This window comes from Oncorhynchus mykiss, chromosome 8 (assembly GCF_057628025.1).
Source record: "Oncorhynchus mykiss isolate SJ-2025 chromosome 8, ASM5762802v1, whole genome shotgun sequence".
Classification (NCBI taxonomy): domain Eukaryota; kingdom Metazoa; phylum Chordata; class Actinopteri; order Salmoniformes; family Salmonidae; genus Oncorhynchus; species Oncorhynchus mykiss.
In genome coordinates this window covers 62,780,583-62,802,370 of record NC_143029.1, presented here as the reverse complement: position 1 = coordinate 62,802,370, position 21,788 = coordinate 62,780,583, and the positions used below count along the sequence as shown (strand labels likewise).

Genomic DNA, 21,788 nt, shown 5'->3' with positions numbered 1-21,788 from the left:
AGACACAATATCAACCTCTACTCAGTCCTCAGACACAATATCAACCTCTACTCACTATCTAGACACAATATCAAACTCTACTCACTATCTGCAGACACAATATCAACCTCTACTCACTATCTAGACACAATATCAACCTCTACTCAGTCCTCAGACACAATATCAACCTCTACTCACTATCTAGACACAATATCAACCTCTACTCACTATCTAGACTCAATATCAACCTCTACTCACTGTCTAGACACAATATCAACCTCTACTCACTATCTAGACTCAATATCAACCTCTACTCACTGTCTGCAGACACAATATCAACCTCTACTCACTGTCTAGACTCAATATCAACCTCTACTCACTGTCCGCAGACACAATATCAACCTCTACTCACTGTCTAGACACAATATCAACCTCTACTCACTGTCCTCAGACTCAATATCAACCCTACTCACTGTCCGCAGACACAATATCAACCTCTACTCACTATCTAGACACAATATCAACATCTACTCACTGTCTGCAGACTCAATATCAACCTCTACTCACTGTCTAGACTCAATATCAACCTCTACTCACTGTCCGCAGACACAATATCAACCTCTACTCAGTCCTCAGACACAATATCAACCTCTACTCACTATCTAGACACAATATCAAACTCTACTCACTATCTGCAGACACAATATCAACCTCTACTCACTATCTAGACACAATATCAACCTCTACTCACTGTCCTCAGACTCAATATCAACCTCTACTCACTATCTAGACACAATATCAACCTCTACTCACTATCTAGACTCAATATCAACCTCTACTCACTGTCTAGACACAATATCAACCTCTACTCACTATCTAGACTCAATATCAACCTCTACTCACTGTCTGCAGACTCAATATCAACCTCTACTCACTATCTAGACACAATATCAACCTCTACTCACTATCTAGACACAATATCAACCTCTACTCACTGTCTGCAGACACAATATCAACCTCTACTCACTATCTAGACTCAATATCAACCTCTACTCACTGTCTGCAGACTCAATATCAACCTCTACTCACTATCTAGACACAATATCAACCTCTACTCACTATCTAGACACAATATCAACCTCTACTCACTATCTAGACTCAATATCAAGCTCTACTCACTATCTAGACTCAATATCAACCTCTACTCACTATCTAGACACAATATCAACCTCTACTCACTGTCTGCAGACACAATATCAACCTCTACTCACTATCTAGACTCAATATCAACCTCTACTTACTGTCTAGACTCAATATCAACCTCTACTCACTATCTAGACACAATATCAACCTCTACTCACTGTCTGCAGACTCAATATCAACCTCTACTCACTATCTAGACTCAATATCAACCTCTACTCACTGTCTAGACTCAATATCAACCTCTACTCACTATCTAGACACAATATCAACCTCTACTCACTATCTAGACACAATATCAACATCTACTCACTGTCTGCAGACTCAATATCAACCTCTACTCACTGTCTAGACTCAATATCAACCTCTACTCACTGTCTAGACTCAATATCAACCTCTACTCACTGTCTAGACTCAATATCAACCTCTACTCACTGTCTGCAGACTCAATATCAACCTCTACTCACTGTCCGCAGACACAATATCAACCTCTACTCACTGTCTGCAGACTCAATATCAACCTCTACTCACTATCTAGACTCAATATCAACCTCTACTCACTGTCTAGACTCAATATCAACCTCTACTCACTATCTAGACACAATATCAACCTCTACTCACTGTCTGCAGACTCAATATCAACCTCTACTCACTGTCTAGACTCAATATCAACCTCTACTCACTGTCTAGACTCAATATCAACCTCTACTCACTGTCTGCAGACTCAATATCAACCTCTACTCACTGTCCGCAGACACAATATCAACCTCTACTCACTGTCTGCAGACTCAATATCAACCTCTACTCACTGTCTAGACTCAATATCAACCTCTACTCACTGTCTAGACTCAATATCAACCTCTACTCACTGTCTAGACTCAATATCAACCTCTACTCACTGTCTAGACTCAATATCAACCTCTACTCACTGTCTAGACTCAATATCAACCTCTACTCACTATCTAGACTCAATATCAACCTCTACTCACTGTCTAGACTCAATATCAACCTCTACTCACTGTCTAGACTCAATATCAACCTCTACTCACTGTCTAGACTCAATATCAACCTCTACTCACTATCTAGACACAATATCAACCTCTACTCACTGTCTGCAGACACAATATCAACCTCTACTCACTGTCTAGACTCAATATCAACCTCTACTCACTGTCCGCAGACACAATATCAACCTCTACTCACTGTCTGCAGACTCAATATCAACCTCTACTCACTATCTAGACTCAATATCAACCTCTACTCACTGTCTAGACTCAATATCAACCTCTACTCACTATCTAGACACAATATCAACCTCTACTCACTGTCTGCAGACTCAATATCAACCTCTACTCACTGTCTAGACTCAATATCAACCTCTACTCACTGTCTAGACTCAATATCAACCTCTACTCACTGTCTGCAGACTCAATATCAACCTCTACTCACTGTCCGCAGACACAATATCAACCTCTACTCACTGTCTGCAGACTCAATATCAACCTCTACTCACTGTCTAGACTCAATATCAACCTCTACTCACTGTCTAGACTCAATATCAACCTCTACTCACTGTCTAGACTCAATATCAACCTCTACTCACTGTCTAGACTCAATATCAACCTCTACTCACTGTCTAGACTCAATATCAACCTCTACTCACTATCTAGACTCAATATCAACCTCTACTCACTGTCTAGACTCAATATCAACCTCTACTCACTGTCTAGACTCAATATCAACCTCTACTCACTGTCTAGACTCAATATCAACCTCTACTCACTATCTAGACACAATATCAACCTCTACTCACTGTCTGCAGACACAATATCAACCTCTACTCACTGTCTAGACTCAATATCAACCTCTACTCACTGTCCGCAGACACAATATCAACCTCTACTCACTGTCCGCAGACACAATATCAACCTCTACTCACTGTCCTCAGACTCAATATCAACCCTACTCACTGTCCGCAGACACAATATCAACCTCTACTCACTATCTAGACACAATATCAACATCTACTCACTGTCTGCAGACTCAATATCAACCTCTACTCACTGTCCGCAGACACAATATCAACCTCTACTCACTGTCTAGACACAATATCAACCTCTACTCACTGTCCTCAGACTCAATATCAACCCTACTCACTGTCCGCAGACACAATATCAACCTCTACTCACTGTCCGCAGACACAATATCAACCTCTACTCACTGTCCGCAGACACAATATCAACCTCTACTCAGTCCTCAGACACAATATCAACCTCTACTCACTATCTAGACTCAATATCAACCTCTACTCACTGTCTAGACTCAATATCAACCTCTACTCACTGTCTAGACTCAATATCAACCTCTACTCACTGTCTAGACTCAATATCAACCTCTACTCACTATCTAGACACAATATCAACCTCTACTCACTGTCCGCAGACACAATATCAACCTCTACTCACTGTCCGCAGACACAATATCAACCTCTACTCAGTCCTCAGACACAATATCAACCTCTACTCACTATCTAGACTCAATATCAACCTCTACTCACTGTCTAGACTCAATATCAACCTCTACTCACTGTCTAGACTCAATATCAACCTCTACTCACTGTCTAGACTCAATATCAACCTCTACTCACTATCTAGACACAATATCAACCTCTACTCACTGTCTGCAGACACAATATCAACCTCTACTCACTGTCTAGACTCAATATCAACCTCTACTTACTGTCCGCAGACACAATATCAACCTCTACTCACTGTCTAGACACAATATCAACCTCTACTCACTGTCCTCAGACTCAATATCAACCCTACTCACTGTCCGCAGACACAATATCAACCTCTACTCACTATCTAGACACAATATCAACATCTACTCACTGTCTGCAGACTCAATATCAACCTCTACTCACTGTCTAGACTCAATATCAACCTCTACTCACTGTCCGCAGACACAATATCAACCTCTACTCACTGTCCGCAGACACAATATCAACCTCTACTCACTGTCCGCAGACACAATATCAACCTCTACTCAGTCCTCAGACACAATATCAACCTCTACTCACTATCTAGACACAATATCAAACTCTACTCACTATCTGCAGACACAATATCAACCTCTACTCACTATCTAGACACAATATCAACCTCTACTCACTGTCCTCAGACTCAATATCAACCTCTACTCACTATCTAGACACAATATCAACCTCTACTCACTATCTAGACTCAATATCAACCTCTACTCACTGTCTAGACTCAATATCAACCTCTACTCACTGTCTAGACTCAATATCAACCTCTACTCACTATCTAGACACAATATCAACCTCTACTCACTGTCCGCAGACACAATATCAACCTCTACTCAGTCCTCAGACACAATATCAACCTCTACTCACTATCTAGACTCAATATCAACCTCTACTCACTGTCTAGACTCAATATCAACCTCTACTCACTGTCTAGACTCAATATCAACCTCTACTCACTGTCTAGACTCAATATCAACCTCTACTCACTATCTAGACACAATATCAACCTCTACTCACTGTCTGCAGACACAATATCAACCTCTACTCACTGTCTAGACTCAATATCAACCTCTACTCACTGTCCGCAGACACAATATCAACCTCTACTCACTGTCCGCAGACACAATATCAACCTCTACTCACTGTCCGCAGACACAATATCAACCTCTACTCAGTCCTCAGACACAATATCAACCTCTACTCACTATCTAGACACAATATCAAACTCTACTCACTATCTACAGACACAATATCAACCTCTACTCACTATCTAGACACAATATCAACCTCTACTCACTGTCCTCAGACTCAATATCAACCTCTACTCACTATCTAGACACAATATCAACCTCTACTCACTATCTAGACTCAATATCAACCTCTACTCACTGTCTGCAGACTCAATATCAACCTCTACTCACTATCTAGACACAATATCAACCTCTACTCACTATCTAGACACAATATCAACCTCTACTCACTGTCTGCAGACTCAATATCAACCTCTACTCACTATCTAGACACAATATCAACCTCTACTCACTATCTAGACACAATATCAACCTCTACTCACTATCTACAGACACAATATCAACCTCTACTCACTATCTAGACACAATATCAACCTCTACTCACTGTCCTCAGACTCAATATCAACCTCTACTCACTATCTAGACACAATATCAACCTCTACTCACTATCTAGACTCAATATCAATCTCTACTCACTGTCCGCAGACACAATATCAACCTCTACTCACTGTCTAGACTCAATATCAACATCTACTCACTGTCCACAGACACAATATCAACCTCTACTCACTGTCCTCAGACACAATATCAACCTCTACTCACTGTCTAGACTCAATATCAACCTCTACTCACTGTCCGCAGACACAATATCAACCTCTACTCACTGTCTAGACTCAATATCAACCCTACTCACTGTCCGCAGACACAATATCAACCTCTACTCACTATCTAGACACAATATCAACATCTACTCACTGTCTGCAGACTCAATATCAACCTCTACTCACTGTCCGCAGACACAATATCAACCTCTACTCACTGTCCGCAGACACAATATCAACCTCTACTCAGTCCTCAGACACAATATCAACCTCTACTCACTATCTAGACACAATATCAAACTCTACTCACTATCTGCAGACACAATATCAACCTCTACTCACTATCTAGACACAATATCAACCTCTACTCAGTCCTCAGACACAATATCAACCTCTACTCACTATCTAGACACAATATCAACCTCTACTCACTATCTAGACTCAATATCAACCTCTACTCACTGTCTAGACACAATATCAACCTCTACTCACTATCTAGACTCAATATCAACCTCTACTCACTGTCTGCAGACACAATATCAACCTCTACTCACTGTCTAGACTCAATATCAACCTCTACTCACTGTCCGCAGACACAATATCAACCTCTACTCACTGTCTAGACACAATATCAACCTCTACTCACTGTCCTCAGACTCAATATCAACCCTACTCACTGTCCGCAGACACAATATCAACCTCTACTCACTATCTAGACACAATATCAACATCTACTCACTGTCTGCAGACTCAATATCAACCTCTACTCACTGTCTAGACTCAATATCAACCTCTACTCACTGTCCGCAGACACAATATCAACCTCTACTCAGTCCTCAGACACAATATCAACCTCTACTCACTATCTAGACACAATATCAAACTCTACTCACTATCTGCAGACACAATATCAACCTCTACTCACTATCTAGACACAATATCAACCTCTACTCACTGTCCTCAGACTCAATATCAACCTCTACTCACTATCTAGACACAATATCAACCTCTACTCACTATCTAGACTCAATATCAACCTCTACTCACTGTCTAGACACAATATCAACCTCTACTCACTATCTAGACTCAATATCAACCTCTACTCACTGTCTGCAGACTCAATATCAACCTCTACTCACTATCTAGACACAATATCAACCTCTACTCACTATCTAGACACAATATCAACCTCTACTCACTGTCTGCAGACACAATATCAACCTCTACTCACTATCTAGACTCAATATCAACCTCTACTCACTGTCTGCAGACTCAATATCAACCTCTACTCACTATCTAGACACAATATCAACCTCTACTCACTATCTAGACACAATATCAACCTCTACTCACTATCTAGACTCAATATCAAGCTCTACTCACTATCTAGACTCAATATCAACCTCTACTCACTATCTAGACACAATATCAACCTCTACTCACTGTCTGCAGACACAATATCAACCTCTACTCACTATCTAGACTCAATATCAACCTCTACTTACTGTCTAGACTCAATATCAACCTCTACTCACTATCTAGACACAATATCAACCTCTACTCACTGTCTGCAGACTCAATATCAACCTCTACTCACTATCTAGACTCAATATCAACCTCTACTCACTGTCTAGACTCAATATCAACCTCTACTCACTATCTAGACACAATATCAACCTCTACTCACTATCTAGACACAATATCAACATCTACTCACTGTCTGCAGACTCAATATCAACCTCTACTCACTGTCTAGACTCAATATCAACCTCTACTCACTGTCTAGACTCAATATCAACCTCTACTCACTGTCTAGACTCAATATCAACCTCTACTCACTGTCTGCAGACTCAATATCAACCTCTACTCACTGTCCGCAGACACAATATCAACCTCTACTCACTGTCTGCAGACTCAATATCAACCTCTACTCACTATCTAGACTCAATATCAACCTCTACTCACTGTCTAGACTCAATATCAACCTCTACTCACTATCTAGACACAATATCAACCTCTACTCACTGTCTGCAGACTCAATATCAACCTCTACTCACTGTCTAGACTCAATATCAACCTCTACTCACTGTCTAGACTCAATATCAACCTCTACTCACTGTCTGCAGACTCAATATCAACCTCTACTCACTGTCCGCAGACACAATATCAACCTCTACTCACTGTCTGCAGACTCAATATCAACCTCTACTCACTGTCTAGACTCAATATCAACCTCTACTCACTGTCTAGACTCAATATCAACCTCTACTCACTGTCTAGACTCAATATCAACCTCTACTCACTGTCTAGACTCAATATCAACCTCTACTCACTGTCTAGACTCAATATCAACCTCTACTCACTATCTAGACTCAATATCAACCTCTACTCACTGTCTAGACTCAATATCAACCTCTACTCACTGTCTAGACTCAATATCAACCTCTACTCACTGTCTAGACTCAATATCAACCTCTACTCACTATCTAGACACAATATCAACCTCTACTCACTGTCTGCAGACACAATATCAACCTCTACTCACTGTCTAGACTCAATATCAACCTCTACTCACTGTCCGCAGACACAATATCAACCTCTACTCACTGTCTGCAGACTCAATATCAACCTCTACTCACTATCTAGACTCAATATCAACCTCTACTCACTGTCTAGACTCAATATCAACCTCTACTCACTATCTAGACACAATATCAACCTCTACTCACTGTCTGCAGACTCAATATCAACCTCTACTCACTGTCTAGACTCAATATCAACCTCTACTCACTGTCTAGACTCAATATCAACCTCTACTCACTGTCTGCAGACTCAATATCAACCTCTACTCACTGTCCGCAGACACAATATCAACCTCTACTCACTGTCTGCAGACTCAATATCAACCTCTACTCACTGTCTAGACTCAATATCAACCTCTACTCACTGTCTAGACTCAATATCAACCTCTACTCACTGTCTAGACTCAATATCAACCTCTACTCACTGTCTAGACTCAATATCAACCTCTACTCACTGTCTAGACTCAATATCAACCTCTACTCACTATCTAGACTCAATATCAACCTCTACTCACTGTCTAGACTCAATATCAACCTCTACTCACTGTCTAGACTCAATATCAACCTCTACTCACTGTCTAGACTCAATATCAACCTCTACTCACTATCTAGACACAATATCAACCTCTACTCACTGTCTGCAGACACAATATCAACCTCTACTCACTGTCTAGACTCAATATCAACCTCTACTCACTGTCCGCAGACACAATATCAACCTCTACTCACTGTCTAGACACAATATCAACCTCTACTCACTGTCCTCAGACTCAATATCAACCCTACTCACTGTCCGCAGACACAATATCAACCTCTACTCACTATCTAGACACAATATCAACATCTACTCACTGTCTGCAGACTCAATATCAACCTCTACTCACTGTCCGCAGACACAATATCAACCTCTACTCACTGTCTAGACACAATATCAACCTCTACTCACTGTCCTCAGACTCAATATCAACCCTACTCACTGTCCGCAGACACAATATCAACCTCTACTCACTGTCCGCAGACACAATATCAACCTCTACTCACTGTCCGCAGACACAATATCAACCTCTACTCAGTCCTCAGACACAATATCAACCTCTACTCACTATCTAGACTCAATATCAACCTCTACTCACTGTCTAGACTCAATATCAACCTCTACTCACTGTCTAGACTCAATATCAACCTCTACTCACTGTCTAGACTCAATATCAACCTCTACTCACTATCTAGACACAATATCAACCTCTACTCACTGTCCGCAGACACAATATCAACCTCTACTCACTGTCCGCAGACACAATATCAACCTCTACTCAGTCCTCAGACACAATATCAACCTCTACTCACTATCTAGACTCAATATCAACCTCTACTCACTGTCTAGACTCAATATCAACCTCTACTCACTGTCTAGACTCAATATCAACCTCTACTCACTGTCTAGACTCAATATCAACCTCTACTCACTATCTAGACACAATATCAACCTCTACTCACTGTCTGCAGACACAATATCAACCTCTACTCACTGTCTAGACTCAATATCAACCTCTACTTACTGTCCGCAGACACAATATCAACCTCTACTCACTGTCTAGACACAATATCAACCTCTACTCACTGTCCTCAGACTCAATATCAACCCTACTCACTGTCCGCAGACACAATATCAACCTCTACTCACTATCTAGACACAATATCAACATCTACTCACTGTCTGCAGACTCAATATCAACCTCTACTCACTGTCTAGACTCAATATCAACCTCTACTCACTGTCCGCAGACACAATATCAACCTCTACTCACTGTCCGCAGACACAATATCAACCTCTACTCACTGTCCGCAGACACAATATCAACCTCTACTCAGTCCTCAGACACAATATCAACCTCTACTCACTATCTAGACACAATATCAAACTCTACTCACTATCTGCAGACACAATATCAACCTCTACTCACTATCTAGACACAATATCAACCTCTACTCACTGTCCTCAGACTCAATATCAACCTCTACTCACTATCTAGACACAATATCAACCTCTACTCACTATCTAGACTCAATATCAACCTCTACTCACTGTCTAGACTCAATATCAACCTCTACTCACTGTCTAGACTCAATATCAACCTCTACTCACTATCTAGACACAATATCAACCTCTACTCACTGTCCGCAGACACAATATCAACCTCTACTCAGTCCTCAGACACAATATCAACCTCTACTCACTATCTAGACTCAATATCAACCTCTACTCACTGTCTAGACTCAATATCAACCTCTACTCACTGTCTAGACTCAATATCAACCTCTACTCACTGTCTAGACTCAATATCAACCTCTACTCACTATCTAGACACAATATCAACCTCTACTCACTGTCTGCAGACACAATATCAACCTCTACTCACTGTCTAGACTCAATATCAACCTCTACTCACTGTCCGCAGACACAATATCAACCTCTACTCACTGTCCGCAGACACAATATCAACCTCTACTCACTGTCCGCAGACACAATATCAACCTCTACTCAGTCCTCAGACACAATATCAACCTCTACTCACTATCTAGACACAATATCAAACTCTACTCACTATCTACAGACACAATATCAACCTCTACTCACTATCTAGACACAATATCAACCTCTACTCACTGTCCTCAGACTCAATATCAACCTCTACTCACTATCTAGACACAATATCAACCTCTACTCACTATCTAGACTCAATATCAACCTCTACTCACTGTCTAGACACAATATCAACCTCTACTCACTATCTAGACTCAATATCAACCTCTACTCACTGTCTGCAGACTCAATATCAACCTCTACTCACTATCTAGACACAATATCAACCTCTACTCACTATCTAGACACAATATCAACCTCTACTCACTGTCTGCAGACACAATATCAACCTCTACTCACTATCTAGACTCAATATCAACCTCTACTCACTGTCTGCAGACTCAATATCAACCTCTACTCACTATCTAGACTCAATATCAACCTCTACTCACTATCTAGACACAATATCAACCTCTACTCACTATCTAGACACAATATCAACCTCTACTCACTATCTAGACTCAATATCAAGCTCTACTCACTATCTAGACTCAATATCAACCTCTACTCACTATCTAGACACAATATCAACCTCTACTCACTGTCTGCAGACACAATATCAACCTCTACTCACTATCTAGACTCAATATCAACCTCTACTTACTGTCTAGACTCAATATCAACCTCTACTCACTATCTAGACACAATATCAACCTCTACTCACTGTCTGCAGACTCAATATCAACCTCTACTCACTATCTAGACTCAATATCAACCTCTACTCACTGTCTAGACTCAATATCAACCTCTACTCACTATCTAGACACAATATCAACCTCTACTCACTATCTAGACACAATATCAACATCTACTCACTGTCTAGACTCAATATCAACCTCTACTCACTGTCTAGACTCAATATCAACCTCTACTCACTGTCTAGACTCAATATCAACCTCTACTCACTGTCTAGACTCAATATCAACCTCTACTCACTGTCTGCAGACTCAATATCAACCTCTACTCACTGTCCGCAGACACAATATCAACCTCTACTCACTGTCTGCAGACTCAATATCAACCTCTACTCACTATCTAGACTCAATATCAACCTCTACTCACTGTCTAGACTCAATATCAACCTCTACTCACTATCTAGACACAATATCAACCTCTACTCACTGTCTGCAGACTCAATATCAACCTCTACTCACTGTCTAGACTCAATATCAACCTCTACTCACTGTCTAGACTCAATATCAACCTCTACTCACTGTCTGCAGACTCAATATCAACCTCTACTCACTGTCCGCAGACACAATATCAACCTCTACTCACTGTCTGCAGACTCAATATCAACCTCTACTCACTGTCTAGACTCAATATCAACCTCTACTCACTGTCTAGACTCAATATCAACCTCTACTCACTGTCTAGACTCAATATCAACCTCTACTCACTGTCTAGACTCAATATCAACCTCTACTCACTGTCTAGACTCAATATCAACCTCTACTCACTATCTAGACTCAATATCAACCTCTACTCACTGTCTAGACTCAATATCAACCTCTACTCACTGTCTAGACTCAATATCAACCTCTACTCACTGTCTAGACTCAATATCAACCTCTACTCACTATCTAGACACAATATCAACCTCTACTCATTGTCTGCAGACTCAATATCAACCTCGACTCACTGTCCGCAGACTCAATATCAACCTCTACTCACTGTCCGCAGACTCAATATCAACCTCTACTCACTGTCCGCAGACACAATATCAACCTCTACTCACTGTCTAGACTCAATATCAACCTCTACTCACTGTCCGCAGACACAATATCAACCTCTACTCACTGTCTAGACTCAATATCAACCTCTACTCACTGTCTAGACTCAATATCAACCTCTACTCACTGTCTAGACACAATATCAACCTCTACTCACTGTCCTCAGACTCAATATCAAACTCTACTCACTGTCTAGACTCAATATCAACCTCTACTCACTATCTAGACACAATATCAACCTCTACTCACTGTCTGCAGACTCAATATCAACCTCTACTCACTGTCCGCAGACTCAATATCAACCTCTACTCACTTTCTAGACTCAATATCAACCTCTACTCACTGTCCTCAGACTCAATATCAACCTCTACTCACTGTCTAGACACTATCAACCTCTACTCACTGTCTAGACTCAATATCAACCTTTACTCACTGTCCGCAGACACAATATCAACCTCTACTCACTGTCCGCAGACTCACTATTAAATAATATTTTATCACCTGCTGACTGCTCTATCAAGAACTAACTTATCAGGCGTTGTAAGGGGCTTAAATAATGTGTCTTTGCATTTTACAGATTGTTTTGACCTGGCACCACCCCAGCAACAAGACCATTATTTGGTGAGTTTATACTGACTAGTTCATTTAGCTAGTGCACTGAACCACGTACAGTGGTTTATTTGCTGTGCTGTACAGTACAGCTTGTCTGTGTGTGTCACTAAGCCTGTACACTCTGTTCTCCCCAGAGGAATGCAGTGGGGGATCCTATGAGAGGTTCCCTGTTGGAGTCTGACAGTGCCTTCATTGGTAGGCCCCTTGTGGTTCACTACTGTCCCTGGGTAGTAAGGGAAGATGTGCGTGCGTTGGGAATAACACATGGCGTGCATCACAAATGGCACTCTATTTTCCAAATAGTGCACTGCTTTTGACCGGCGGCCTATGGGCTCTGAGCGCCCTATAGGCAGCCTATGGGCTCTGGTCAAAAGTAGTGCACTATATAGGGAATACGGTGCCATTTGGGACACACCCCAGTTTTTGTAAGGGAAAGAGTGACTTGAGTACCAGTCAAAAGTTGGGACACCTGTTCATTCAAGGGTTTTACTATTCTCTACATTGTAGAATAATGGCGAAGACATCAAAACTATGAAATAACACATGGAATCATGGAGTATCCAAAAAAATCTAAATATATTTTTAGGTTCTTCTGAGTAGCCACCCTTTGCCTTGATGACAGCTTTGCACACTCTTGGCATTCTCTAAACCAGCTTCATGAGGAATGTCTTGAAGGAGTTCCCATAGATGCTGAGCACTTGGTGGCTGCTTTTCCTTCACTCTGTGGTCCAACTCATCCCAAACCCTCTCAATTGGGTTGAGGTCGTGTCATCTGATACAGCACTCCATCACTCTCCTTGGTTAAATAGTCCTTGCACAGCCTGGAGGTGTGTTTTGGGTCATTGTCCTGTTGAAAAACAAATGATAGTCCCACTAAGCGCAAACCAGATGGGATGGTGTATCGCTACAGAATGCTGTGGTAGCCATGCTGGTTAAGCGTGCCTTGAATTCTAAATAAATCCGTGTCATCCACCATGCTTCAGGGTGGGAACCACACATGCGGAGATCTGTTCACCTACCCTGCGTCTCACAAAGACACTGGTTGGAACCAAAATTCTCCAATTTGGACTCATCAGAACAATGGAAAGATTTCCACTGGTCTAATGTCCATTGCTTGTGTTTCTTGGCCCAAGCAAGTCTCTTCTTCTTTTTGTTGTCCTTTAGTAGTGGTTTCTTTGCAGCAATTCGACCATGAAGGCCTGATTCACGCAGTCTCCTCTGAACAGTTGATATGTGTCTGTTACTTGAACTCTGAAGCATTTATTTGGGCTGCAATTTGAGGCTGGTAACTCTAATGAACTTATCCTATGCAGCAGAGGTAACTCTGGGTCTTCCTTTCCTGTGGCGGTCCTCATGAGAGCCAGTTTCATCCTAGCACTTGATGGTTTTTGTGACAGCACATTTTTCCAAATTGACTGACCTTCATGTCTTAAAGTAATGATGGACTGTCGTTTCTCTTTGCTTATTTGAGCTGTTGTTGCCATAACACAACTGATTTTAGAAGGGAAGAAATTCCACAAGTTAACTTTGAACAAGGCATACCTGTTAATTGAAATGCATTCCAGGTCGTTGAAGCCATGAAGCTGGTTTAGAGAATGCCAGAGTGTGCAAAGCTGTCATTTTTATTTAACCAGGCAAGTTAGTTAGTTAACAAATTCTTATTTACAATAGCGGCCTACCAAAAGGCAAAAGGCCTCCTGCGGGGATGGGGGCTGGGATTTAAAAATATATATAAATACAATATAGGACAAAACACACATCACAACAAGAGAGACAACACTACATAGAGAGACCTAAGACAACAACACAACATGGTAGCAGCACAAAACATGGTACAAACATTGGGCACAGTCAACAGCACAAAGGTCAAGAAGGTAGGGACAACAATGCAGCCACAACTCAGTAAGAGTTTCCATGGTTAGGGTTAGTCTTTGAATGAAGAGATTGCGATAACTGTCCAGTTTGAGTGTTTGTTGCAGCTCGTTCCAGTCGCTAGCTGCAGCAAACTTAAAAGAGGAGCGACCCAGGGATGTGTGTGCTTTGGGTACCTTTTAACAGAATGTGACTGGCAGAACGGGTGTTGTATGTGGAGGATGAGGGCTGCAGTAGATATCTCAGATAGGGGGGAGTGAGGCCTAAGAGCGTTTTATAAATAAGCATCAACCATTGGGTCTTGCGCCTGGTATACAGAGATGAGTGTTAGAGTGCAGTGATGTGGCAAATCAGATGGCCGAATGGTAAAGAACATCTAGCCGCTCGAGAGCACCCTTACCTTCCGATCTATAAATTATGTCTCCGTAATCTAGCATGGGTAGGATGATCATCGGAATCAGGGTTAGTTTGGCTGCTGGGGTAAAAGAGGAGCGATTACGATAGAAACCAAGTCTAGATTTAACTTTAGCCTGCAGCTTTGATATGTGCTGAGAGAAGGACAGTGAACCGTCTAGCCATACTCCCAAGTACTTATATGAGGTAACTACCTCAAGCTCTAAACCCTCAGCGGTAGTAATCACACCTGTGGGGAGGGACATTCTTCTTACCAAACCACATTACTTTGTTTTGGAGGTGTTCAGAACTAGGTTAAGGGTAGAGAAAGCTGGTTGGACACACAGAAAGCTTTGTTGTAGAGCATTTAACACAATCTGGGGAGGGGCCAGCTGAGTATAAGACTGTATCATCTGCATATAAATGGATGATTGCCTATGATTGAGCCTTTGGATACTCCCTTGGTGACAGGCAGTGGCTGAGACAGAAGATTTCTGACTTTATACACAGCACACTTTGCGAGATGTAGTTAGCAAACCAGGCCAAAGACCCCTCAGACACCAATACTCCTTAGCCGGCCCACAAGAATGGAATGGTCTGTATCAAAAGCTTTGGCTAAGTCAATAAAAATAGCAGCACAATATTGCTTAGAATCAAGGGCAATGGTGACATCATTGAGGACCTTTTAGGTTGCAGTGACACATCCATAATCTGAGCAGAAACCAGATTGCATACCTGAGAGAATACTATAGACATCAAGAAAGCCAGTCAGATGATTATTGACAAGTTTTCCCAACACTTTTGATAAACAGGGCAAAATAGAAATAGGCCTATAACAGTTAGGATCAGCTTGATCTCCCCCTTTAAATAAAGGACGAACTGTGGCTGCCTTCCAAGCAATGGGGGCAGGGGGAAAAAAAGAGGGAGAAGCATCAGGGATAGTCACATTAGAAGGGGTGGGAGATGAGGAAATGTTGGATGGGCAAGGAGGCATGGCTGAGTCAAATAGGAATCCTGACCTAATGAGAGATTAAAGAGCACAGTCATGTGCTTCTTGTCAGTAACAACCACAACAACATTAAGGGACATGGGCAGCTGTGAGGAGGAGGGTTTATTCTCCAGATCTTTAACTGTTTTCCAGAACTTCTTTGGGTTAGACCCACAGAGAGAGAACTGCTCCTTAAAATAACTAACTTTGGCCTTCCGAATAGCCTGAGTACACTTATTTCTTTGCCTGAATGATAGCCAGTCAGCTTGAGTGTGCCGAGCCTTTCGCTAAATGCAATTCTTGAGGTGGAGTAACTCTGCAAAACCTGTTTTTAATTCTCATTTTCTTTATGGGGGTGTGTTTGTTAACAATACCACTGAAAATACACTGCTCAAAAAAATAAAGGGAACACTTCAACAACACAATGTAACTCCAAGTCAATCACACTTCTGTGAAATCAAACTGTCCACTTCGGAAGCAACACTGATTGACAATAAATTTCACATGCTGTTGTGAGAATGGAATAGACAACAGGTGGAAATTATAGGCAATTAGCAAGACACCCCCAATAAAGGAGTGGTTCTGCAGGGGGTGACCACAGACCACTTCTCAGTTCCTATGCTTCCTGGCTGATGTTTTGGTCAATTTTGAATGCTGGCGGTGCTTTCACTCTAGTGGTAGCATGAGACGGAGTCTACAACCCACACAAGTGGCTCAGGTAGTGCAGCTCATCCAGGATGGCACATCGAGCTGTGGCAAGAAGGTTTGCTCTGTCTGTCAGCGTAGTGTCCAGAGCATGGAGGCGCTACCAGGAGACAGGCCAGTACATCAGGAGATGTGGAGGAGGCCGTAGGAGGGCAACAACCCAGCAGCAGGACCGCTATCCCCGCCTTTGTGCAAGGAGGAGCACTGCCAGAGCCCTGCAAAATGACCTCCAGCAAGCCACAAATGTGCATGTGTCTGCTCAAACGGTCAGAAACAGACTCCATGAGGGTGGTATGAGGGCCCGACGTCCACAGGTGGGGGTTGTGCTTACAGCCCAACACCGTGCAGGACGTTTGGCATTTGCCAGAGAACACCAAGATTGGCAAATTCGCCACTGGTGCCCTGTGCTCTTCACAGATGAAAGCAGGTTCACACTGAGCACGTGACAGAGTCTGGAGACGCCGTGGAGAACGTTCTGCTGCCTGCAACATCCTCCAGCATGACCGGTTTGGCGGTGGGTCAGTCATGGTGTGGGGTGGCATTTCTTTGGGGGGCCTCACAGCCCTCCATGTGCTCAACAGAGGTAGCCTGACTGCCATTAGGTACCGAGATGAGATCCTCAGACCCCTTGTGAGACCATATGCTGGTGCGGTTGGCCCTGGGTTCCTCCTAATGCAAGACAATGCTAGACCTCATGTGGCTGGAGTGTGTCAGCAGTTCCTGCAAGAGGAAGGCATTGAATCTATGGACTGGCCCGCCCGTTCCCCAGACCTGAATTCAATTGAGCACATCTGGGACATCATGTCTCGCTCCATCCACCAACGCCACGTTGCACCACAGACTGTCCAGGAGTTGGCGGATGCTTTAGTCCAGCTATGGGAGGAGATCCCTCAGGAGACCATCCACCACCTCATCAGGAGCATGCCCAGGCGTTGTAGGGAGGTCATACAGGCACGTGGAGGCCACACACACTACTGAGCCTCATTTTGACTTGTTTTAAGGACATTACATCAAAGTTGGATTAGCCTGTAGTGTGGTTTTACACTTTAATTTTGAGTGTGACTCCAAATCCAGACCTCCATGGGTTGATACATTTGATTTCCATTGATCATTTGTGTGATTTTGTTGTCAGCACATTCAACTATGTACAGAAAAAAGTATTTAATACATTCAGATCTAGGATGTGTTATTTTAGTGTTCCCTTTATTTTTTTTGAGCAGTGTATCAAAAAAGAAGGTCCAAGTGTCTTCGACAGAGGGGATCAAGCTGATTCAATACCATTTTACCAGTTCATGAAGGAAGGCTTGCTCATTAAAGTTTTTTAGCAAGTGTTTATGACAAATCAGGACAGGTCATTTCACTGAGCAGCCTTTAAAACAGTGACCACTAAGGTCATCACAGAAAACACCAGACTGATCGCTATTAGGATTGTTTGTGAGGATAACATCAAGAAGAGTAAGCTTTTCTGTGTGTTTGGAGTCATACTTTGTGGGATTGGTGATAATCTGAGGAAGCTTTAGGACTTGGTCAGGTGGTTTAAGCATGTCCCAGTTTAGGTCACCTAGCAGGACAAATTCAGACTTAGTATAAAGGGCCAGGAGAGAGATTTGGGCAGGTAGGCTACAGGCCGGTGCTGATGGAGGACGATAGCACCCAGCAACAATCAACGAAGATCTATCTGAAAGTTTAATGCTTAAAACCAGCAAATCAAATTGTTTGCGGACAGACTTGGTGGAGACAACTGAGCACTTGATAAAGATTGCCACTCCCCCACCTTTGGAAGATCTGTCTTGCCGAAAAAAGGTTATAACAAGAAAGGTTAACATCAGTTTTCAAAACACTCTTTTTCTTAACCACGTCTCAGTAATGACCAACACATCTGGATTGGAGCTGTGAACCCACACTTACAATTGATCTGTTGTAGGTAATAAGCTTCTAGTGTTAACGTGCAGAAAACCCAGGCTTTTACGAGAGCAGAAATCAGAATTGGGGCAAGCAACAGTAGATGGGCCAGGGTGTACATGCACATTTCCAGATATCAACAGTAATACAATCAAGGCACGGCTTAGTACAGGGAGAGCTCTGCAGTGATGATTTATGACATCTGAATGTGCAAAGTGTGGCTACATTGCATCAATGCAAAGGGTAGTTACTTTAAAGAATCTGAAATAAACAAATACAAATATTTTTTAACACTTTTTATGGTTACTACGTGATTCCATATGTGTTATTTCATAGTTTTGAGGTCTTCACTATTATTCTACAATGTAGAAAATAGTAAAAATGTAAGAAAAACCCTGGAATGAGTAGGTGTGTCCAAACTTTTGACTGGTACTGTATATTTAATAAGTGATTTGTCTCCAGATCCCATGAGGGAAACCTTTCCAGTGCCCCCCACACCTGAGCAGAAGCCCCAGATCTCAGCCAGGGAGAGGAGGCGGCTGGCCAAGAGGGCAGACCTGCACAATGTAAGTCCTCTGACAGTCTGAACTGAACTATTTGAGACTGGGACCATATTCTCCGAGTGTCTGTGGTGAGTCGGGCTGATCTCAGATCAGGCCCCTCCCCCGTCCATGCAAACCTTTCATGATCGAAAAGGCTAAACTGATCCTAATTCCGCACTGAGACGCTTGACACAAACAGCCCCTGATCCCTACATTGTGAATATGGCCTCACTTCTTAAATGAAGAGGCCAGTGGCAGCTCTCCATTGAAAATGCTATATTCCTCTACCGTCATCATATCTTGTGCTCTGGCTTGTTTAGGAACGGGTGTGCTCCAGAGAGCCTGTGGACCAGCCAGAGAACTACTCCCACCAGTCAGAGACCAGTCTCAACACTGAGCAGCATGGCAGAGGGCATAACCACCATAGGACCAAGAGGCTGCCGGCTATGAGCCGCGGAACAGGTGGGTGAAGATCTTGGCCCTGGAAGATGGCAATGATTACATAGAGATTGAACCATAGAGGCTGTCATAGTGTGCCAGAATTGAACAATCTATATCTACCTGGAAGATCTCTATGAATGAGTATTAAGAAGAAGATGATGGATGGGTTGTAGGCATCTCTTCACGGTTGTTCTCTTGTCCAGCAGACCTGTCTAGCGATGAAGATGCGTCTCCGCAGGTTTCCCCTCGTGCCCCAGAACCCCGGGGCTCAGTGGATATGGTTGCCATGGAGCCCTGGATCAGACCAGGCACCTCAGAGACTCTGAAGCGCTTAATGACCGGTCAGACCCCCCAAGGGGAGAGGCTGACCAGCAGAGAGTCTGCCGTCCAGGACTGGGAAAGCCCCTCTACCCATCATAGCTAACCTTACACACCCCCCCCCCCCCCACAAACATTTTTGTGCAGACAAACTCAGTTGTATTGCAACTGTTGTCAAACGCTTTGTACATCAGCTGTACAACCGAGTGTTTTTAGGGGGCCTACGTTTATACACTGCCATCATTTGGCTTGATGCATCTACGTCAGTGGTCATGAAGACACAGTATCTCCTCAACACAGAAGGCTCATCTGCTTTAGCTTCTAGATTGATGTTGACTAACTTAGCCCTTTGCTTTTGTATCATGGTCTACCTCTGAAAATGCCTCTTGTTAATTTGCAATGCAGAATTAAGCTTCTTGTGAAAAACGCATAGATTGTACCTTCATGAAAAATATGCAGATTGTCTGAGAATGGTAGGCAACTCCATTCCTATAAGGACAGTGTGTGCAGGCATTTTCTCCAGTCAAGCACTATTGAAGTTGATTAGTTAAATCAGTTAAGCCTGCCTGTTGCCATCCTCTGAAAGGCGTATTAGAAAGTGATCTAGGGTTGCCTTAGCCTGATGTCCTGAACTGTTCCAAAGACTAATATTTATTCATTGTATAATAATGGCACTACCTTTAATGTAAATTGTGTTAATGGCATGTTTTAAAATATGTGAAACTGTGACCTCATTTTCAACCTAATTAAATTATTTTAGATAAAGTTTTGTTCATTCTGTTCACCTGATAGCTGTTTAAATTTGCATTCAGGAAAATAGGGTCTCTTGTAACAGCATAGTGATGTACCTGAAAATCGTCTGTCAACAAAGTTACTTCTATTGCATATCAATGCAGTATTCTCATTAGTCAGAGTTGATCTAACAAAAATGTATGTATAGCTCGTTCCCCAATGTAACTGACACTCAAGACACTTTAACCTAAACAGTATCCTCAAATGTGCATCTTGATTTCACAGGTGGCTAAGTGGAGAGTGGCTCATAAAACACCTGTAAACCTATTCCACTCCAGTCATTTTTATTTTTTTTAACCTTTATTTAACTAGGCAAGTCAGTAAAGAACAAATTCTTATTTTCAATGACGGCCTAGGAACAGTGACAGATTTGTACCTTGTCAGCTCAGGGATTTGAACTTGCAACCTTTCGGCTGCTAGACCAACGCTCTAACCACTAGGCTACCCTACCGCCCCATTACCACAAGCCTGTTCTCTTTAATTAAAGGTGCCACCAACCTCATGTGCTCGATTCTCATAACCGAAGCTTTTTGAAAATGACCATACGTGTAGTGACAGTGCAGCTGAAATTATTTAGCAAATTCAAATTGTTTTAATTTCAATGTTACAGTAAAAAAATAAATAATCGTTACTCATCCTTTTCACACCTCAGTTTCATAAAATAATTCCAAGAGATAGCAAA

At 42.2% G+C, this 21,788-nt stretch overlaps 1 protein-coding gene across 1 annotated transcript in view; it reads left to right on the top strand.

Moving 5' to 3' along the window:
• LOC110530271 (centrosome and spindle pole-associated protein 1) overlaps positions 1 to 21,079 on the top strand; it is a 34,406-nt gene extending 13,327 nt beyond the window's left edge. The window contains 5 exon segments of the mRNA XM_090182225.1: positions 13,119 to 13,162; positions 13,288 to 13,348; positions 19,476 to 19,579; positions 19,876 to 20,017; positions 20,200 to 21,079. Of these exon segments, the coding sequence (XP_090038351.1) occupies positions 13,119 to 13,162; positions 13,288 to 13,348; positions 19,476 to 19,579; positions 19,876 to 20,017; positions 20,200 to 20,420 (572 nt within the window). The 3' untranslated portion in view covers positions 20,421 to 21,079.
• The last annotated feature ends 709 nt before the right edge of the window (positions 21,080 to 21,788 follow it).